We start from the raw sequence: 21,189 nt of genomic DNA, 5'->3' as shown, positions 1-21,189 counted from the left end.
AAAAAAAAAAAAAAAAAAAAAAACCTAAGTATTTGCTTGAAAGTACTGAAGGCCAAACTTTGGAACTCAGTGGCTCCACCAAAGAGAAGTCTGGCTAGGTGCTCAGGTGGCGTGTCCTGACCATTCAGTGGCTGAGCCCTGTGAAAACAGGCATTCTGTAGGTCTTCCGGATGAGGAACTTGCAGAAGCAGCCGGGTGCTGCCATCCTAAGCTGGTTTTCCAGTATGGGCTTCTTTGTGAGTGTTAGTAAAAGCTGTGGTTTGCCTCTCAGAGTGAGTGCCCCCAAGAGGTCAGGGTAACCACGGATTCTCCATAGAGCAATAGGACAGCAGGAGTGGATTGGGACGACTCCTACTTTAGCAGCTGCTGGGGTAGAATGCAGCCTGGTTTCAGAACTGAATTTCTCTTTCTTCTTAAAGGTGAAATCTTGTGCTGAGTGGGTGTCTCTCTCAAAGGCCAGGATTGTAGAATATGAGAAACAGGTAAGGATGATGGGTAACCGTTGCCTATAATATCGTTTCTTTCATGGCCACCTGGTGGCAGGAACCTGCCTTGGATATTCTGCTTTCCGTCTCTGTTTACATTAACTAAACACATTTCCCCTCTTTCCAGCTGGAGAAGATGAAGAACTTAATTCCATTTGATCAGATGACCATTGAGGACTTGAACGAAGCTTTCCCAGAAACCAAATTAGACAAGGAAAAGTATCCCTATTGGCCTCACCAACCAATCGAGAATTTATAAAATTGAGTCCAGGAGGAAGCTCTGGCCCTTGTATTACACATTCTGGACATTAAAAATAATAATTACACAGTTCTGGGTGTGTCTTCTTCTCTGGTTGAGACAACTAAGCCTGTCTTCTGAGGTGGCCTCACTGGCAGTGGACTTTTTATTTAAATAGAAAGGTGAACCTAGAGAGGTTTGTTGGGCTGGTTGTCTGACAGGCTATGTAGGTGCCACTTACTGAGGCCCCAGGACTGCTGAAATGGCAACAAGTAACACTAGGTGCTATGGCAGTGTATTTCACTGTGATGTGGTAAATTGTTACATGCTGATTCTCTTCAACTTCCTCTTAGGTTTCAAACCCCTGGTTCCAAGGGAGTACTCCTGCTTGTCCATTAGTAAGTCACAAAAACAGCTGGTCCAAATGGCTAGGTGTAACAGCAGGGCTTTACTTTTCTGTGCTTCAGTTTTTGAGCACAAAAGTGGTATTAGAAAAGGAAACTTTGGTCCGGGCGTGGCTCACGCCTGTAATCCCAGCACTTTGGGAGGCCCAGGTGGGTGGATCACCTGAGGTCAGGAGTTCGAGACCAGCCTGGCCAACATGGTGAAACCCCATCTCTACTAAAAATACAAAAATTTGCCGGGTGTGGTGGGGGGCACCTGTAATCCCAGCTACTTGGGAGGCTGAGGCATCTTAGTCTCAGCTTGAGGCTTGATTGAACCTGGGAGGCAGAGGTTCCTGTGAGCCGAGATTGTGCCGTTGCACTCCAGCCTGACAGAGCGAGACTTTGCCTCTAAAAAAAGGAAAACTTTCATGCTGCAAAGTTAATTTACAGCTTTTTGCATTTGAACATGGAAAATTATTTTAACTTCATAGAGTTTTAAAATCCCCACTATTTACTGAGCAATGTCAGGAAATAGAGATGGTTTAAAGCAAGGTAGTAGATCATAGAGGAATGCAAGTATTAAAAAAGAAAAAAAAAGTATGGTGGTAGAAAGAGTTGTCCTTAAAGTCAGAGGACCTGTTATGCCTACCACCTAATTGCTGATTTTAGATTAATTGTTTACTGGCTTGAAACTTTCGTTTTCTCATTTACAAATATCAGGATTGTAATGAGAATTAAATGAGATAACCGGGGAAGTTTCTAGGTAAGAAAGTAGGCAAAGTCTGACTTGGTGTGGCTTAAATGCTGTAGGAAAAGTCTACATAGTCTACGCAGGGGAGACGTGACATTTCTGCCATTTCTTTCTTTCTTTCTTTTTTTTTTTTCTGAGACAGAGTCTTGCTCTGTCGCCCAGGCTGGAATGCAGTGGTGCGATAGCTCACTGCAACCTTCGCCTCCCGGGTTCACGCCATTCTGCCTCAGCCTCCCAAGTAGCTGGGACTACAGGCGCCCGCCACCACGCCTGGCTAATTTTTTGTATTTTCAGTGGACACGGGGTTTCACCGGGTTAGCCAGGATGGCCTGGATCTCCTGACCTCGTGATCCGCCCGCCTTGGCCTCCCAAAGTGCTGGGATTACAGGCGTGAGCCACCGCGCCTGGCCCATTTCAGCCATTTCTGCAGGCGCAGTATATTGTAGAAGAGCAACAGTGCCTGACAACCCTCGAGAAATCTGTGTGGTCTTTAAGAACATAAGCAGAGGAGAGCCTGGGTGCGTGGCTCCTGATTGGTAGGAGTAAGGCCGGGTTGAAGATGGAAGGCAGCAGAAGGGCAGAGTCTACTCCTCCCAAAACTACTGGAGTCAACAATAAGACTGGAAAGAGATGAGGAGCAGTAGCTGTGCAAGGCCTTTAATGTGCATAAGAGAAGTACCACACCCTTCCCCTGCGAGACTGCAGTCACTGAACTGGCACTCAGCCATCCCTCTGAGGATCTGAGGATGCAGACGACAGCCTAGTGAAAGCGCAGGGATTTGAGAAAAAAAATGCCTGGTTAGAGCTCGCGCTATTCAAGGAGAGCACTATTCAAGGAGAGCACCGAGCACTGCCGAGCCCCATGAAGGTGTTGGGATGTGAAGGGGGCATCCCCAGCATTAGGGGGCGCCCTTTGGGAGATTCCCTGTGCTAAATAACAGTGAGCAAGCAACTGGGAACAGGCTCAGCTAAAGGCACCTGGGTGGGAAGGAGGTACTTTTATTTTTTAATGCCCTCTTGGATTGTTCAGCATTTTTGCGTTATACATGCATTAATTTTACATTAAAAGGTAATTGGGCCGGGCGCGGTGGCTCACGCCTGTACTCCCAACACTTTCGGAGGCCGAGGCGGACAGATCACCTGAGGTTGGGAGGAGTTCGAGACCAGCCTGACCAACATGGAAAAACCCCAGTCTCTACTAAAAAAAAAAACCATTAAAAATTAGCCGGGCATGGTGGTGCATGCCTGTAATCCCAGCTACTCGGGAGGCTGAGGCAGGAGAATCGCTTGAACCCAGGAGGCAGAGGCTGTGGTGAGCCGATATCGCACCATTGCACTCCAGCCCGGGCAACGAGAGCAAAACTCAGTCTCAAAAAAATAATAATAATAATTATTGGTGGGCACAGTGGCTCACACCTGTAATCCCAGCACTTTGGGAAGCCTAGGCGAGCAGATCACCCAAGGTCAGGAGTTCGAGACCAGCCTGGCCAACATGGTGAAACCCCGTCTCTACTAAAAAATAAATAAATAAATAAAAATTAGCCGGGCATGGTGGCGGGCTCCTGTAATCCCAGCTACTCAGGAGGCTGAGGCAGAAGAATGGCTTGAACCCAGGAGGCAGAGGTTGCAGTGAGCCAAGATGGCACCATTGCACTCCAGCCTGGGTGAGAGAGCAAGACTCCGCCTCAAAAAAAAAAAAAAAAAGTAGTAGTAGTAGTAGTAAAAATAGGATTACGCTTTGCAAATCACTAGGAGGGGAAAAGTACATTCTATATAGCAAAAGTTACAGAATTAAATAGCATAATTACAGAATCAAACATAATTATGACGAATATGAATCAGTAAAGACCTCCTGTTAGGCAAAATTCAAACTGAGTCAACCCCATATCTAAGTACAAGCTGTCTGTCTTTGGCTAGGTTGACTGTATCGAGATTACTCTAAAAGCTGGCATCGAAGGACAAAAATTAAGTATCCTGCCTTTCTTTCTTTTTTTTTTTTTTCAGGAGGAGCTTCCCTCTTTGTTGCCCAGGCTGGAGTGCAATGGTGCTATCTTGGTTCACTGCAACCTCCGTCTCCCGGGTTCAAGCAATTTTCCTGCCTCAGCCTCCCAAGTAGCTGGGATTACAGGCGCCTGCCACCACACCCAGCTCATTTTTGTATTTTTAGTAGAGATGGGGTTTCACCATGTTGGTCAGGCTGGTCGCGAACTCCTGACCTCAGGTAATCTGCCCGCCTGGGCCTCCCAAAGTGCTGGGATCACAGGCGTGAGCCACCGCGGCCAGCCCATCCTGACTTTCTTAAACAAGTATTTATAGGATAAACAAATAACTTAAATATACAAGTGAAAATTCTTTTTTTTGAGACAGAGTCTCCCTCTGTCACCCAGGCTGGAGTGCAGTGGCGAGATCTCGGCTCACTGCAAGCTCTGCCTCCCAGGTTCACGCCATTCTCCTGCCTCAGTCTCCTGAGTAGCTGGGACTACAGGTGCCCACCACCATGCCCAGATAATTTTTCTGTGTTTTTAGTAGAGATGGGATTTTACTGTGTTAGCCAGGATGGTCTTGATCTCCTGATCTCGTGATCCACTTGCCTCTGCCTCCCAAAGTGCTGGGATTACAGGTGTGAGCCACCGTGCCCGGCCTTTATAGGATCTTTTTATGTGGCTGGCCCCTTCCCATAATTTAGGGCTGGACCAAATGCCCCTCCCTCAACTGTTCCTCTCTCACTAGTCAAAAGTTTCCCATCACCCTCTTTCCTTTGAAATCATCTTGTTTATTGGTTTGTTCATTGTCCCTCTCTCTCACTAGAGTGTAAGTCCCATCGAGGCAGGGCCTGGAGGGTGGTTTGTGGGGAACCGAAGCTTGAAGCCTAGAAAAGCAGTGATGGCTCTAGTGTCCAGGCTGGAGACACGCTGCTGCCACCATGTGCCAGGGCTTGGAAGCCAGAGCCAGCTTAAAAGTAGTGTCCATTCAACTTGGTGCTGGTCTTGGATGGAGAGAACAGTAAGAATTCTGGATGGCCCTGGAGAAGGGACAAGAGAAGTTTGTTCTTCTGGTTTGGTTCGTTGTTTCTTTTACAAAAGTACGAGATCACATTTTTAAGTCAAAAATTTTTTTTGAATCAAGGACTTCCAAGAATCTGATGAGGCCAGGTATAGTGGCTCATGCCTGTAATCCCAGCACTTTGGGAGACCAAGGTGGGAGGATTGCTTGAGCCCAGAAGTTCAAGGCGAGCCTGGGCAAAAAAGCAAGACCTTGAATCTAAAACAAATGAACAAGCAAAACCAGTGTGCAGTAGTATGTGCCTTTAGTCCCAGCTACTTGGGATTGGCAGGGAGCTGAGGCAGGAGAATTCTTTGAGCTCAGGAGTTTAAGGTTGCAGTGAGCTATGATTGCACCACTGCAGTGCAGCCTGGGTGACAGAGTAGACCCTGTCTAAAAAAAAAAAAACCCGGGCGCAGTGGCTCAGGCCTGTAATCTCAGCACTTTGGGAGGCCAAGGTGGGCGGATCAACTGAGGTCGGGAATTCGAGACTATCCTGACCAACATGGAGAAACCTTGTCTCTACTAAAATTACAAAATTAGCCGGGCATGCCTGTAATGCCAGCTATTCGGGAGGCTGAGGCAGGAGAATTGCTTGAACCCAGAAGGCAGAGGTTGTGGTGAGCTGATATCATGCCATTGCACTCCAGCCTGGGGAACAAAAGCGAAACTCCATTTCAGAAAAAAAAAAAAAAAAAAAAAGATGAAACAATGGACGCTCCCTAAGTAAATAGTAAATATAGTATCCTCAAAATGTTGCAGTATTCAACCTGGAATAGGCTGATGGGAAGCTGCCATGTATACAACCAGGGAAGTCCACCCAAAGCTCCGCAGGAGCGAAGGTTTTCAAGTAAAAAGCAAAAACAAAGCCGGGCGCGGTGGCTCACGCCTATAATTCCAGCCCTTTGGGAGGCCGAGGCGGGCGGATCACGAGGTCAGGAGATCGAGGCCATCCTGGCTAACACGGTGAAACCCCATCTCTACTAAAAACACAAAAATTAGCCGGGTGTGGTGGTGGGCGCCTGTAATCCCAGCTACTCAGGAGGCTGAGGCAGGAGAATCGCTTGAACCCGGGAGGCGGAGGTTGCGGTGAGCGGAGATCACGCCATTGCACTCCAGCCTGGGCGACAAGACTCCGTCTCAAACAAACACACACCCCAAATCCCTGGCCAGAATACAGAATAGTATACTTACAAACACACATGGCTGCGGGCGGTGGCTCACGCCTATAATCCCAACACTTTGGGAGGCCCAGGCAGGTGGATCATTTGAGGTCAGCAGTTCGTAAGCAGCCTGACCAATATGGTGAAATCCCAGCAGGCGCCTGTAGTCCCAGCTACTCATGAGGCTGAGGCAGGAGAATCGCTTGAACCCAGGAGGCGGACGCTGCAGTGAGCCAAGATGGCGCCACTGCACTCCGGCCTGGGCGACAGAGCAAGACTCTGTCTCAAACAAAAACAAAACAGCACTTTACTAAAAGAAAATAAATGCAGGCCGGGCGCGGTGGCTCAAGCCTGTAATCCCAGCACTTTGGGAGGCCGAGACGGGCGGATCACGAGGTCAGGAGATCAAGACCATCCTGGCTAACACAGTGAAACCCCGTCTCTACAAAAAAAAAAAAAAAAAAAAAAAAAAAAAAACTAAAACTAGCCGGGCGAGGTGGCGGGCGCCTGTAGTCCCAGCTAACGGAGTCCCAGCTTCTCGGGAGGCTGAGGCAGGAGAATGGCGTAAACTCGGGAGGCGGAGCTTGCAGTGAGCTGAGATCCGGCCACTGCACTCCAGCCTGGGCGGCAGAGCGAGACTCCGTCTCAAAAAAAAAAAAAAAAAGTGCATACAGAGGAAATTGAGAACATCGTTAAGTGTACACCGCTCTGATGTTTCACAGGCGGAACAGACCTGTTCCCATGGGAAAATCAGCAGCTTCCCAAAGCGCTTCTGAAGCTACCCCTATCCCAGAGTAGCACTATTTTGACTTCGTTTTGCCTACTCCCGGCGACTCCTTCCTCTCATCCATCAGCCCCCTTCCTCCCTCTCAGCGTTGTTGTGAGGGTTATGAGTAAAATTGAGGCTTTTTTTTTTTTTTTTTTTGGCAAACTCTGAATGCCGGATGTCATCCCCTTTGACCCTGCAGCCCGACTCTCCGCCTTTCCCCGGCTCCTCTGCTCGTCACCCCATCATGTCTGGGAGGCACCACCAGGCTTCCTGCCCTCTGGCTTTAGGCCGAGCCTCAGCAGCGGGAGAGTGGAGGGAAGGAGGAAGCTGAAGACGAGTATTTACTCCCTTGGCTCCCTCCCTGCGATAAGGTCACCAAGGGCTCTCTGCATCTCTGGACCTGACATCTTGGCTCCTGGGGGCGACTTTCGAAACCCGATTCCAGGTTCCAGGAGCTGCTGCCTTTTGTAGCCCTTAGGCCTGGTGATGGGGGGACAGCTCGTTACTAATGCCCATCCTGGAGTTCTCACGTTTCCTTACACTTGCCCTTGCTAAACGGGCCTCCTTTAAACGCTCCTCGGATTACCCAGTGGGAGTGTGCCATCTTCTTCCTTCCAGACGCTGACTGGTAAAAGAAATTAGCATTGGCCGGGCGCGGTGGCTCATGCCCGTAATCCCAGCACTTTGGGATGCTGAGGCAGGTGGATCACGAGGTCAGGAAACCGAGACCATCCTGGCCAACACGGTGAAACCCCGTCTCTACTAAAAATACAAAAAATTAGCCGGGCGTGGTGGCGGGCGCCTGTAGTCCCAGCTTGTTTGTCTGCTGTTAAACAGCAGACAAAACTCCAGTCCCTGGCAGGGCCCAGTGGCTCACGCCTGTAATCCCAACACTTTGGGAGGCTGAGGCAGGAGAATGGCGTGAACCCAGGAGGTGGAGCTTGCAATAAGCTCAGATCATGCTACTGCACTCCGGCCTGGGTGACAGAGCCAGACTCTGTCTCAGGGAAGAAGAAAAAGGAAAAAAAAAAAAAGAAGAAAGAAAAAAAAATAGCATTTTTCTTCCCCTATGTCCAAGTACACTTGCACACACAAGCATGCTGACACCCTCTTCCTCCAAGGACAGGGTAGTGGGGTGGTGGGTGCCCTCTGAATGTGGACAGAGCCCACTAGCAGGACTGAGGCCAGAGAGTTGGGCAGCACCCCCACTGCCCTTGAGGCTAGGGACTGGAGTTTTTTGTTTGGTTGGTTTTTTGAAGCAAACTTTCACTCTGTTGCCCAGGCTGGAGTGCAGTGGAGCGATCACGACTCGAACTTTTGACCTCGTGATCCGCCCGCCTCAGCCTCCCAGAGTGTTGGGATTACAGGCGTGAGCCATTGGGCCTGGCCAAAGACTAGAGTTTTGTCTGCTGTTTAACTTCATAAGGATAGACCGGGGCCGGGCGCGGTGGCTCAAGCCTGTAATCCCAGCACTTTGGGAGGCCGAGACGGGCAGATCACGAGGTCAGGAGATCGAGACCATCCTGGCCGACACGGTGAAACCCCGTCTCTACTAAAAAATACAGAAAACTAGCCGGGCGAGGTGGCGGGCGCCTGTAGTCCCAGCTACTCAGGAGGCTGAGGCAGGAGAATGGCGTGAACCCGGGAGGCGGAGCTTGCAGTGAGCTGAGATCCGGCCACTGCACTCCAGCCTGGGCGGCAGAGCGAGACTCCGTCTCAAAAAAAAAAAAAAAAAAAAAAAAAGGATAGACCGAAACATAACCCGCCCCATTTCATTTGCTTGTGGGTTTGTAGCTTGTAGAGCACGTTTACGAGGCAAATGTTTGGATGTTGAACTCGTTCAAGGTACAAGACAACAAGAAATGGGGCCCCACTTATCCTCACATCGGTTTGCCTTTCAAAGTAGTCAGTCTTCATCTAGAAGGAAAATTAATTGAAATAGACACATGCACAAAATAAAGGTAAATGATGTTAAAAAGACAAAACGTGCCAGTTGGTTTTTTTTTTTTTTTTTTTTTTTTTTTTTTTTTTTTTTTTTTTTTTTGAGACAGAGTCTGGCTCTGTCACCCAGGCTGGAGTGCAGTGGCCGGATCTCAGCTCACTGCAAGCTCCGCCTCCCGGGTTCCCGCCATTCTCCTGCCTCAGCCTCCCGAGTAGCTGGGACTACAGGCGCCCGTCACCTCGCCCGGCTAGTTTTTTGTATTTTTAGTAGAGACGGGGTTTCACCGTGTTAGCCAGGATGGTCTCGATCTCCTGACCTCGTGATCCGCCCGTCTCGGCCTCCCAAAGTGCTGGGATTACAGGCTTGAGCCACCGCGCCCGGCGCCCGTTTTTTACGTTATAACTTTTTTTTAAAAAAAATTACTTCTATTAAAATGGATCTCAAAAGACCAACTTTTTGCAGCTAAGCTACGCCACCACAAACGTGTTTCGAACCCAGAGCCTAAACCCTAAAAAAATTCCAAAGCCGTATCCTCTAGGCCACCGGGGAACCGCGCAAAAAGTGCGCGATCACGTCTTTTAGAATGAGACGCCACAGGCTGCGTAATGACGCCATAACCGGAAGCGTCCCGGGATGCAAAGCCTGATTGGACAGAAGCAGCTCCCCAGCATCGGATCCCGGGAGCCGCGGTACCGAGGGATTGGAAGGCATTTCTGGGCCTAAAACAAGTAAAGAGACGGAGATTATAGTTGCAAGGATTAAAACATTCCGACCACGAAGGGACTCGAACCCTCAATCTTCTGATCCGAAGTCAGACGCCTTATCCATTAGGCCACGCGGTCGCCTTCTATGTTTGCCTACCCGGGAGACCGATTTGATGGTCATTAAATGCTCGGGCGTGGCGCAGCTTCGGTGCTCGCACCCTGTCCGCCTATAGCGAAGCGCTCACCCTCCCTCTGGCCCCAGCCGCACGCGTAGTCACCCCCGAGCGGAGCAGCACCTGGACTAGTCTCAGAGCTTCCCTGAGAATTGTGATCGCGTGGCCTAAAGGATGAGGCGTCTGACTTCAGATCGTAAGATTTAAGGTTCCTTTGTGGTCGGGTTCTTTTTGAGCGAGCAGCCCGTGCCCCAACCCCAGCATCGTTTGAGGGTTTGTTCTTCCCTCTGTCCTCGTGCATCCCTAATCCTCCCAGCTATGCTCCACCGGGCTCTGCGCTCGCCGAGTGCTTCTTCTCGGCGTTACAGGGCACCGCTGGCTCCTGTTACCCGCGCATCGCCACCGCGTGGAGCTCTTGCGTAGCCCGGTGGGGACGCCGCGCCCAGCGGGCGGTTCATCCCGTCGTCCCGATGGCTTCTCAGGCTTGGAGCGCGGTGACCCACTGCAGGGCAGTGTTTGGGCACGTATGGTCGTATGCCTATCAATGAGCACGTGGGTTTGGCGTCTTACCGCGCCCCAGTGGCCTAATGGATAAGGCACTGGCCTCCTAAGCCAGGGATTGTGGGTTCGAGTCCCACCTGGGGTGGGACTGCGCTCTCAAGATAACTTTTGGTGCTGGCAACCGGAGACCTCAGAATCCACCACCACCTGCCCGCTACTTGCTTGCCTCTGCCCTGGTTTGCGCCCCTCACCTTCTCTTGCAGGACCCTCAGTTTGCAGTCACGGTGGTCATTTACCCCTGGTTCTCCGGGGCTGCCCCGCCAGGTGGAGCTGGGGTGTCCTGGGAACCCTTTGAGCAACTTTATTCTTACGACTTACCCCAGCTTCGAAATTGTGGGGCCCTACCCGGACGAAAGCTGTTCATTCAGGGGCTTGGCGAGATCCGCGCTTACCGGCTTTAGGTACTTGGAGGAGCTGGCGGCTCCTCAACACGTTGCACGGGTGTCGAACCAGAGACCAAAGTGGATTTCAGCGTCTCTGAGAAGGGAAGAGAAAATAAATAAAAAACACCGTAAAGAAACTTGCCACTTTTACCCCAGGTGGGACTCGAACCCACAATCCCTGGCTTAGGAGGCCAGTGCCTTATCCATTAGGCCACTGGGGCTTGTGACACGTGGTTGCGCCATCCTTTGCCCTCATAAGCGAGTGGCCCCTTTTTCTAGAGAAGGCCTCAGAGAGGCGCGATCCATCGAGTGGGTCCCTTCCTGCCGCGCGCACGTTTGGTGAGCAGGCGGGAAGATACCGCGGTGCGCAGGGACCTGCCCCCACCCTTACTTAGCGAGCACCAGCCTCTAGCCCCCGGCACTGGGACGCTCCATGGGGCCCGGAGGGTCCGCTTGGAGGTTGCCTGGACACCCGGACCATGGGGTATGAAGACTGAGGTTTGGAGGAGTTTGCTTCCTACCGCCCTGAGCCTTGCTGTCCACCTCTACAGAACTGATACAAAATCCAGGAATTTTAGGAAAACGTAGCGTAGGAAGTGAAGGAGAACAGACAAGTATTAATCATGAATATTGAAACAAACACTGAAAATCTTGCTTATCATGAGGGAATGTACAACCGGGGGAACAAGTCCTTCCGGTTATAATAGTAGAAATATGTATACTCGATATTACAAATATAGAGTAGATAGAAAGGAAAATCAGCCAAGTAGATATTTCACCCTAATTCTAACAAAGAACAAGCACATTTTAAAATGTTACGCACATTTAAAATCCACTATTAAAGGCTACAGGCCGGATGCGGTGGCTCACGCTTGTAATCCCAGCACTTTGGGAGGGCGAGGTGGGGGGATTGCTTGAGCCCAGGAGTTCAAAACCAGCCTGGGCAACATGGCGAGACGCTGTCTCATTTAAAAAAAAAAAAATTACGTGTGTGTGTGTGTGTGTATACATATATATATATATATATATAAAGTCTACTCACATCCGAAGGATTTAACAGAAGTTCAGCCAAGGGCAGCGTCAGCGTCGGTCACCGTTGTGCTTCTCTTGAGACCTTGCCAATCTGGCCCAGCATCGCAGGGCAAAGGAGACTTGGGGACATTCTTTTTTGTTTCTCTCCAAAATGTAGAATCTGCAGAAACCTGTCTCCTCCTCTTAATAGCAGCAAGAAGGATTTAACCCACTTGGCTCCAGTTTACTGCCTTGAGGATGCCCCCACTTTAAGTTAACTAACTTGTCCCTTGCTGGGACCCAGCACTCTGCTCCAGGGCAAACCTGCAGGGATGCCTTCTCTGCTTTCCTGCTGCCGCCCTCTAGCCAGGCATGTCCCCCCACCCACCCCACGCCTGCCCGGGGCTCAGCCTTGCCTCGCTCAGCTGTTCCTATTCGTCCCCAGGAATACTCTTGTCTCCCTGGGTCTTGGTTCTTCCAGCTCCAACCTCACTCCCAGCTCCAGGATTCCATTCCCTCTCCTGGGCATCACCACTGGGCACCCCTGCTCAAAGGCAAAACCACACTGATGCAGCTGTCCTCCCAAGGCCACTCCCCTTCATGACGTTCCTGAGTGCACAACATCATCCATGTCACACCCCCACTCCCACACCACCCAGGCCAATTTTCTGTCCTCATAATCCTCCAGCATCCGGTATTTCCTCCCCATCCCTGCTGCCACTGCCCTAGTTCCAGAACATGTCCCTGACTGCTCACATGAGGTCAGTTGCCAGCCATGCACACTTTCCTCCAGTCTCCTCGTTCTGTCATAGGCAGAGCAGTCTTCCTGCCACAGCTTCTGTAGGGGAAAGACTAAATGTCTTTAGCTGTCACTTTTAAGTCCTTTCTTAAGGATCCCAGTCAATGTGGCAGACTCATCTTTCACAGCTCCTCGCCCTCTGGGTTCCAGCCAAACTGGGCTACAAATCATGGCTGACATTGCCCAAGTACCAGCTCAGTGCCACTAACCACGTATCTATTGACTGAAATCCCACAATAACCTTATGAGGTAGGCGCTAATAACATAACCTCTGGTTTAGGCTGAACACAGTGGCTCACACCTGTAATCCCAGCACTTTGTGAGGCTGAGGCAGGCTGATCACTTGAGGTCAGGAGTTTGAGACCAGCTTGGCCAACATGGTGAAACCCCGTCTCTACTAAAAATACAAAAATTAGCTGGGTGTGGTGGCAGGCGTCTGAGTTCCCAGCTACTTGGGAGGCTGAGGCAAGAGAATGGCTTGAACCCAGAAGGTGGAGGTTGCAGTGACCCGAGATTGTGCCATTGCACTCCAGCCTGGGTGACAGAGTGAGCCTCTGTCTCAAAAAACAAATGAACAAACAAACAGAAAAACCCCTAGTTTATAGGTGGAGAAACTAAGGTTCAGAGAGGTTAGATAGCAGCTGGGGGAGGTGGACGGATGGGAGCTGACCCTGAGCAGTCCTCTTCAGAGCCCATTCTCTCAACCACAAGTTTCCTGTCCAGCCGCAGGCAGGCCTTGCAGTTGCCATTTTCCTAGCCTTTGCTGTTGGCCACCACTGGAGCCTCCCAAGTGACATGCTGTTACCCTGCCAGTTCCTCCCCTCCCTTCAGGCCCATCTCAAGCACATCTTCTCCAACCCTCCAGCTGGAACTAGTCACTCCTCTGCCTCCAGCAATCTACTGAGACCTTTCTTACGTCATTCATGATGCTTCAGGTCCTGCTACTGTAAGAGGAATCCATTTTTCCTCTCAGCTTTTATTATCACCTGATCAAATGTCAATTCTCTGGAAGAAAGAATTTTGCTTTATTCACTTGAGTCCTCCCCACCCCACGCTCTGAGTGCCTGGCATTCACTTAGCATTTGCTGAATTACTGAATGAACTAGTAAATTTTTTACATCCTGCATATGAGCCTCAGCTCCCTCCCAGACTCGAGTCCCTTGAGGACACGGACCACGTCTTTCCTTTAAAGGAGCCATGCTAATCTTCTCTGTATCATTCCAATTTTATTTTATTTTTGAGACAGAGTCTCACTCTGTCACCCAGGCTGGCTGGAGTGCGGTGGCGCGATCTTGGCTCACTGCAAGCTCCGCCTCCCAGGTTCACTCCATTCTCCCACCTCAGCCTCCCAAGTAGCTGGGACTACAGGCACCCGCCACCATGCCTGGCTAATTTTATTTTTGTATTTTTAGTAGAGACGGGGTTTTGCTGTGTTAGCCAGGATGGTCTTGATCTCCTGACCTTGTGATCTGCCCGCCTTGGCCTCCCAAAGTGCTGGGATTACAGGCATGAGCCACCGCACCTGGCATTCCAATTTTAGTATGTGTGCTGCTGAAGTGAGCAAATTTTTGTATTTTGTAAGTCATTTGTAAATGAATTTTCCCCTTGTTTAGACTCATGTGCTCACATCAACTAGATCAAAATCATATAGAACAGTTTAAGAAATTTATACATGCCACAGCAATCTGCTACTGCAATGCTAGCCTGAGAGGATTGCAAAATTCTCCTTCCAGTTCCAACTTACTCTTCGTGCCTCTAAAACCCACTGCCTAATACAGCACCTAACACACAATACTTTTTGTTACTCAAGATACCCACTGGTTTTGTTGGGGTGATCAGATCCAACACCAGGTCGTGGGGGCGATGAAGTCTGGTGGAGTCAAAGGAATGAGAAAAAGAGTTTGAGAGAAAAAGTGGGACCAGGAGGCCATCGCGAGTGGGGAGGCTGTGAAGGCCCCCACCTCTGGGAGCCCACACTGTTTATTGGTGCTCAAACAAAGAAACAGGTGGTGAGGATGTGGGGGTTGAAAGGAAACAGTGTATCAAGTGAATGAGAAACATGGCTGCTTGAGATAATGGGAGTGCTAGAAGCAAAGAGCTAAAGTCTAGCAGACATGCAAGCCCTGCCTCAGCTTCTCTCCCAACACTCAGCTTTTCTCCCAACATGCCCTGCTTCTCTTTTTGTAAAACCACCACAGCTACTATCATTATTACTAGCATAAGGTGACCTCTTTTTTAAATTAGTTGGGCAAGGCAATTTCAGGTTATGCAGCCCTTAATTGCCAGTTGGTGATCCAGCTTCATTTTTCTTAGCCCTTATTCAAAATGGAGTTGCTCTGGTTTGAATGCTTCCCACGTATCTCCCCCTTTCCCTTTTATGAGAGGACCCTTAATCCTAGGGGTTGCAGAAGGATGAAGGTCTGTTTTCTGTAACTTCTTCATGCTGAGTAGGGGTGATGATACTCCTGCCTATCTATTAGGGTCTCTTTTTTTTTTTTTTTTTTTTTTTTTGAGACGGAGTCTCGCTCTGTCGCCCAGGCTGGAGTGCAGTGGCCGGATCTCAGCTCACTGCAAGCTCCGCCTCCCGGGTTCACGCCATTCTCCTGCCTCAGCCTCCCGAGTAGCTGGGACCACAGGCGCCGCCACCTCGCTCGGCTAGTTTTTTGTATTTTTAGTAGAGACGGGGTTTCACCGTGTTAGCCAGGATGGTCTCGATCTCCTGACCTCGTGATCCGCCCGTCTCGGCCTCCCAAAGTGCTGGGATTACAGGCTTGAGCCACCGCGCCCGGCCTAGGGTCTCTTGTATTCAGGTAGGGAGGAGTTCAGTCAGAAAGCATTGGTCCGTTAAGCATCTATAGGTAAAACCCTGGTGCTCCAGCAGTTTCTCAGCATGGCTCATACTGGGGGAACCAGGCACATGGTTGGGATCCATGGCTCCTTCCAGTCTCCTCTTCCATGGTCGTACACACGTTGAGGGCACCTACACGGTTTGTTCATCTCCTGCAAAAACACAAGCATACCCTCACCCCCATGTTAGTAAATCTACTGAAACAGAAGCAAAAACTTTTGTGGCTGTAGCTGGGAGACATGCCATTACTGAAGCATTTGTAACTCAGTTTTGGCCTCGTTGGTTAGTTACTGTGAGATAAAACTTACCGTTGATAATGAGAAGCAGGCCCCTTCTAACAGAAGGCACAGAGAAAGCAAACTGAGGCTTAAAAGCAATCCAAAGGCTGGATGCAGTGGCTCACACCTGTAATCCCAGCACTTTGGGAGGCTGAGGTGGAGGATCACCTAAGGTTGGGAGTTCAAGTCCAGCCTGACCAACATGGAGAAAATCCGTCTCTACTAAAAATACAAAAAAAAAAAAAAAAAAGAAAAAAAAATTAGCCAGGCGTGGTGGCGCATGCCTGTAATCCCAGCTACTTGGGAGACTGAGGCAGGAGAATCACTTGAACCTGGGAGGCAGAGGTTGCAGTGAGCGAAGATCACGCCATTGCACTCCAGCCTGGGCAACAAGAGTGAAACTCCATCTCAAAATAAATAAATAAAAGCAATCCTTAAACTTTCAATTTGCACTGTACAGGTGGGGCCACTAGATGCTGTGGTTCATGATAGATCTTCAGATGTTAGGTGGGCACCCACAGAGGTACCTGATTGTCACCTGGAGAGACACAAGCAAATCCTCTTCCCCATAAAATTATCTTTCCTTTTTCCCAGCTCTTTGTATGTGCATCCCTCCACCATATATCTTGTCCAGCCTTTTTATTTTCCTTTTGTCCTGTCAGGTGTTGTTCAGCTGCAGTCACGGGTTGATCTTTTTGTAAATTTAAAATATTTAATGTTAATAAAGCTAAATGCAATTGCATATGTAGTGTCTTATATTCCTGGTCCCCTCCTTTTTGCTTTTGTATTTGAGTTTTTAAAGTACAATTAGCTCTTTCCAGTAATGCTTGTCTTTGTGAGTTATATGGAATACCTGTAGTATGGGTACTATTCCATTGTTGAAAAAATGTAGCCATGGCTTTACTACAGTATCCTAGGTCATTACCAGTTTTGATTTTTTCTGGGATTCTCATAACTGAAAAGCAAGATAAAAGATGTCTTTTAACATGAGCTGTAGCTTCCCCTGTTTGACATGTGGCCCAAATAAAATGTGAATAGGTATCTACTGAAACATGAACAACGGACAATTTTCCAAAAGCGGGAATATGTGTTACATCCATCTGCCAGATGGAATTTGGAGATAAACCTCTAGGGTTAACTCCTTTTATGTGGCAGATGCAGGACTTGGCAGGCAGAACAGTGTTGCACAATTTCTTTAGCTTGTTTCCATGATAGACCATATCTTTTCCTAAGGCCTGAGGCATTAAGACGGGTTAAAGAATGAAATGTTTGTGCATCAGCAAAGGTTGCAGACACCAGTGCATCTGCCCTTTGATTAAGTTTAGTTAAAGGGCCAAGGAGGTTAGTATGTTCTCTCATATGAGTGGTATAGAAAGGGGAATGCCTTTGTTGCACTGCTTGCTGTAAAGAATGAAATAAAAGATTAAGTTGTTCATCAGCCACATTTCAAATTAAGGCACATTCAATATTTTGCATGGCTTGCACTACCTAGCCTGAATCAGAAACAATGTTTACTGGCTGCTTAAAAGTTTTTAGCACTATAATCACAGCCATAAGTTCAGCCCTTTGAGCAGAAAGAAGCAGTCTGTTTGAAAAACTTGCTGTTGAGGTGTTGCAAATGAGGCTTTTCCATTACTAGATCCATCAGTAAAAATGGTAATGGCTCCTTCAATAGGGGCTTTTTGAGTAATAGAAGGCAATATCCAGGATGTTAATTTTAGAAACTGGAAGATTTTAGACTTAGGATAATGATTATCAAGAATGCCAACAAAACTGGCAAAATTAACCTGCCATTCTTGGAAATTAATATAGGCTTGTTGAATTTGTTGCTTAGTTAATGAAACTATAATCTGATTTGGATCATATCTCATTAGCTTTGTTGTGTGCAGCCTCGCTTGCCCTACTAGCACAGCAATTTGATCTAAGTACAGAGTGAGTGTTTTGGTTGTATTGTGAGGTAGAAAAAGCCACTCAACCAGATCATCTGCTGGTTTATTATTTATGGTGGGAACAGTAAAACCAAATTTTTCATAATCTTGGGCAGCTAAAGGAATGGTAAAAAAGCAATCCTTTAGATCTATCACTATGAGAGGCCAGTATTTTGGGATCATTGTTGGGGAGGTCAGCCCTGGTTGTAGCGTGCCCATGGGTGGAATCACAGCATTAACAGTCCTTACATCTGTTAACATTCTCCATTTCCCTGATTTTTTCTTAATGATAAATACAGGAGAATTCCAAGGGGATAGAGTAGGCTCTATATGTCCCTTTTGCAATTGTTCCTGCACCAGTTCTTTTAAAGCCTTCAGTTTTTCCTGTTTCAGCAGTTATTGCTCCACCCAAACTGGTTTGGCAGTTAGCCAAACAAGAGGAATGGGAGCTGGAGGCTCAACAATGGCTGCTCCTAAAAATGACACTCCAATCTGGTTCAATCTATTTGTCCTTCTAAAGGTTCTCATTGGCCATTTAAATTTTTTCCTAGTTCTTTTCCCAGACAATGTCCTGTATTTTTCATCATTTGTCTACTATTATTACTACTATATTGATCCGTAGGAATAGATATTTCAGCATCTCATTATTGCAATAAGTCTCTACCCCATAAACTGACAGGAATAGGTGTAATGACAGGCTGAATTGTCCCTTCCTGACCATCTGGCCCTTCACATGGTAAAATCAAAGAACTTTGAAAAACTTCTGAGGCACCTCCTACTCTAACAATACCAGTGGATGCCTTTTGTTTAGGCCAGTGCAGGGGCCATTGATTTATAGCAATATAGAGACATCAGCTCCAGTATCTACTAGTCTTTAAAAATCTTTTCCCTGAATAGTTACTGTGCAAATATGTCTTTTGTCAGACACTTGATTAACCCAATGCACAGCCTTTTCTGCTTGATTAGTATTACGAAAGCCTCCTGTTCTTTTCACTGTGCTGCTTCCTGGTTTTATGTAAGGTAACAGCAACAACTGAGCAATTCTTTCTCCTGGGGAGGCAGACCATGGAGTCAAGGGACTAATAACTAATTGAATTTTTCCGGTATAATCAGAGTCAATTATTCCCGTATGTACAGTAACACCTTTTAAATTTTTTTTTTTTTTTTTTTTTTTTGAGACGGAATCTCACTCTGTCTCCCAGGCTGGAGTACAGTGAGTGGCTCAATCTTGGCTTACTGCAAGCTCCACCTCCCAGGTTCACGCCATTCTCCTGCCTCAGCCTCTCAACTAGCTGGGACTACAGGCGCCCACCACAACGCCCGGCTATTTTTGTTGTTGTTGTTGTTTTGTATTTTTTAGTAGAGATGGGTTTCACCATGTTAGCCAGGATGATCTTGATCTCCTGACCTCGTGATCTGCCTGCCTTGGCCTCCCAAAGTGCTGGGATTATAGGCGTGAGCCACCGTGCCTGGCATACCTTTTAAATTTAGACTAGACCTTCCAAGTCATAGACCGACTGTTCCTGAGGATAAGGGTCCCCTAACTCCCATGGGGACCTTCTTTGGTGGCTCCCCAGGAAGTGTGTCTGGAATTGGTTCCTTCTGGTGGGTTCTTGATCTTGCTGACTTCAAGAATGAAGCCACGGACCCTCGTGGTGTTACAGTTCTTAAAGATGGTGTGTCTGGAGTTTGTTTCTTAAGATGTTCAGATGTGTCCGGAGTTTCTTCCTTCCAGTGGGTTTGTGGTCTCGCTGACTTCAGGAGTGAAGACATAGACCTTCGCAGTGAGTGTTACAGCTCTTAAAGGTGGCGTGTCCAGAGTTGTTTGTTCCTCCTGGTGGGTTCGTGGTCTCGCTGACTTCAGGAATGAAGCCGCAGACCCTCGCAGTGAGTGTTACAGCTCATAAGAGTAGTGCGGACCCAAAGAGTGAGCAGCAGCATTTATTGTGAAGAGCGAAAGAATAGACCTTCCACAGCATGAAAGGGGACCCAAGCAGGTTGCTGCTGCTGGCTCGGGTGGCCAGCTTTTATTCCCTTATTTGGCCCCACTCACATCTTGCTGATTGGTCCACTTTACAGAGTGCTCATTGGTGCGTTTACAAACCTTTAGCTAGACACAGAGTGCTGATTGGTGTGTTTACAATCCTTTAGCTAGACAGAAAAGTTCCCCAAGTCCCCACCTGATTCAGAAGCCCAGCCGGCTTCACTTCTCATAAGGAGACAGGAATTGTGCTGTAGAGGTCTATGGCCACACTGCCTGCTGAGGCAGGGGACAGTTGTTGCACAGGGCACTGGCTGTGCCGGGTATGCCTCAGTTTGTTGAGGGGCTCAAGGCAGGCCCCTATTCCCGTTTCCCGAAAGAGGTTGTCCATCATTGCTAAATTTAGAATGACATTGTCTTGCCCAGTTTTTGCCTTTCTTACACCAGGGACATATGCCGGGACTTTTCTGTTGACTGATGGTAGAAATGTTTGCTTTTGATTTCCTTTTCTGCATTCCTTTCTTGTGTGTCCAAATTGCCCACAATTAAAGCAAGAGCCTGAGAAACGGGGGCATATTCTTTCCTACTCTTAATCCAGCCATAGCCTGAGCTAAAAGAGTAGCCTTATGTAAGTTACCTCCAATGCCAATGCAAGCCTTAATATATTTAGCTAAATAAGGCTTCCCTCTCTGGGGTCTAATAGCAGTTTGACACTGTGCATCAGTATTATATGCAAGAAGCTGTATTACATCCTGAGCCGTTTTATCAGTTATGGCTTTACACACAGCCTCTTGGAGTGGAGCAATAAAATCAATATACAGTTCTTTAGGTCCTTGTCAGAGAGAACTGACATAAGGATATTTTTCCCCTGTAACATTTATCCTTTCTCATGCTGGTAAGCACAGCTGAACAATGGCAACATCCTCCATTACTGCTTGATTCTCTAATCGACCCCAATTAGGGCCAAGTCCCATTAACTGTTCAAAGGAAGCAGGCACAGGTGGCTGTGCTTGTATGTTTTCCCTTACCTGAGTTTGAGCTTCATCAGCCTACCAGGTTTTAAACTGCAAATACCGAGATGGAGTGAGAACAGATTTTGTCAAAGTATCCCAGCCACATGGTATTAATCTACTATCAAGAGCCATATTTTTTAATAGAGTTTGCACAAAAGGAGAGTTCGGTCCCTATTGACTAACGGCTTGCTTAAATTCGGTTAGTAACTTAAAAGGAAAAGTGGCCAATTAGCTGTATTCTGTCCTCTCTGCTGGACGATAGTAACAGGAAATTGCCATGCTTCAAGTCTCCCTCCACTCTAGCTTTTTGAATGTAACTTTGTATAGCACCACCGGTTGCTCCAGGTTTTAATGTTGCAACTTCAGAAGCAGTAAGTTTTTCAGCTAATTCATCTTCTGAACCATTTGGAGAGAGAGGAGGTGGCCATTCACTTATTCAGCAGGTGGAGCTGACAGGCTAATAGAACATACTTTTTTTAGTTTTCCTTTCTTTTCTTTAATCTCCTCCGGTAGCTGTTCCTCACACTCAGAATCTGAAGTTAGTTTTTTACACTCGTCCTCCTCTGAATCTGCCTCATCATCTCTTTGAAATGGCTGAAGAGCTGCCTTTATTAGCGCCCACACTGACCAAACAGAAACTCCAATTTCTGCTCCTTCTTTATACGCCTTTTAAAAATCTCTGCCAATTCTCTGCCATTCATCTAACTCCATAGTCCCTTGTTTCGGAAACCATG

General features: G+C 48.0%; 1 protein-coding gene and 3 non-coding genes across 7 annotated transcripts in view; 2 read left to right on the top strand and 2 right to left on the bottom strand.

Annotated features, from left to right (window-relative positions):
• The window catches only part of ATP5PD (ATP synthase peripheral stalk subunit d), a 5,481-nt gene extending 4,668 nt beyond the window's left edge, over window positions 1–813 (top strand). For 3 of the 4 annotated variants that reach the window (XM_025362755.1, XM_025362753.1, XM_025362754.1), the window contains exons 5-6: window positions 420–482; window positions 613–812. In XM_025362755.1, the coding sequence (XP_025218540.1) occupies window positions 420–482; window positions 613–744 (195 nt within the window). In that variant the 3' untranslated portion in view covers window positions 745–812. Of the gene's footprint in view, window positions 1–419; window positions 483–612 lie in introns of all 4 variants that reach the window. The other variant, XM_025362756.1, reaches the window with a different exon arrangement.
• An 8,732-nt stretch (window positions 814–9,545) lies between these two features.
• On the bottom strand, window positions 9,546–9,618 carry TRNAR-UCG. The gene has a single exon. It is a non-coding gene; the product is annotated as a tRNA-Arg (tRNA).
• Window positions 9,619–10,226: 608 nt separating this feature from the next.
• Window positions 10,227–10,299, top strand: TRNAR-CCU. The gene has a single exon. It is a non-coding gene; the product is annotated as a tRNA-Arg (tRNA).
• A 446-nt stretch (window positions 10,300–10,745) lies between these two features.
• TRNAR-CCU lies at window positions 10,746–10,818 on the bottom strand. Its single transcript has one exon. It is a non-coding gene; the product is annotated as a tRNA-Arg (tRNA).
• Window positions 10,819–21,189: the final 10,371 nt, after the last annotated feature.

This window comes from Theropithecus gelada, chromosome 16, assembly GCF_003255815.1.
Source record: "Theropithecus gelada isolate Dixy chromosome 16, Tgel_1.0, whole genome shotgun sequence".
Classification (NCBI taxonomy): Eukaryota; Metazoa; Chordata; class Mammalia; order Primates; family Cercopithecidae; genus Theropithecus; species Theropithecus gelada.
Note: the sequence above shows the minus strand (reverse complement) of the source record. Positions and strands in the feature narration are given on the sequence as shown.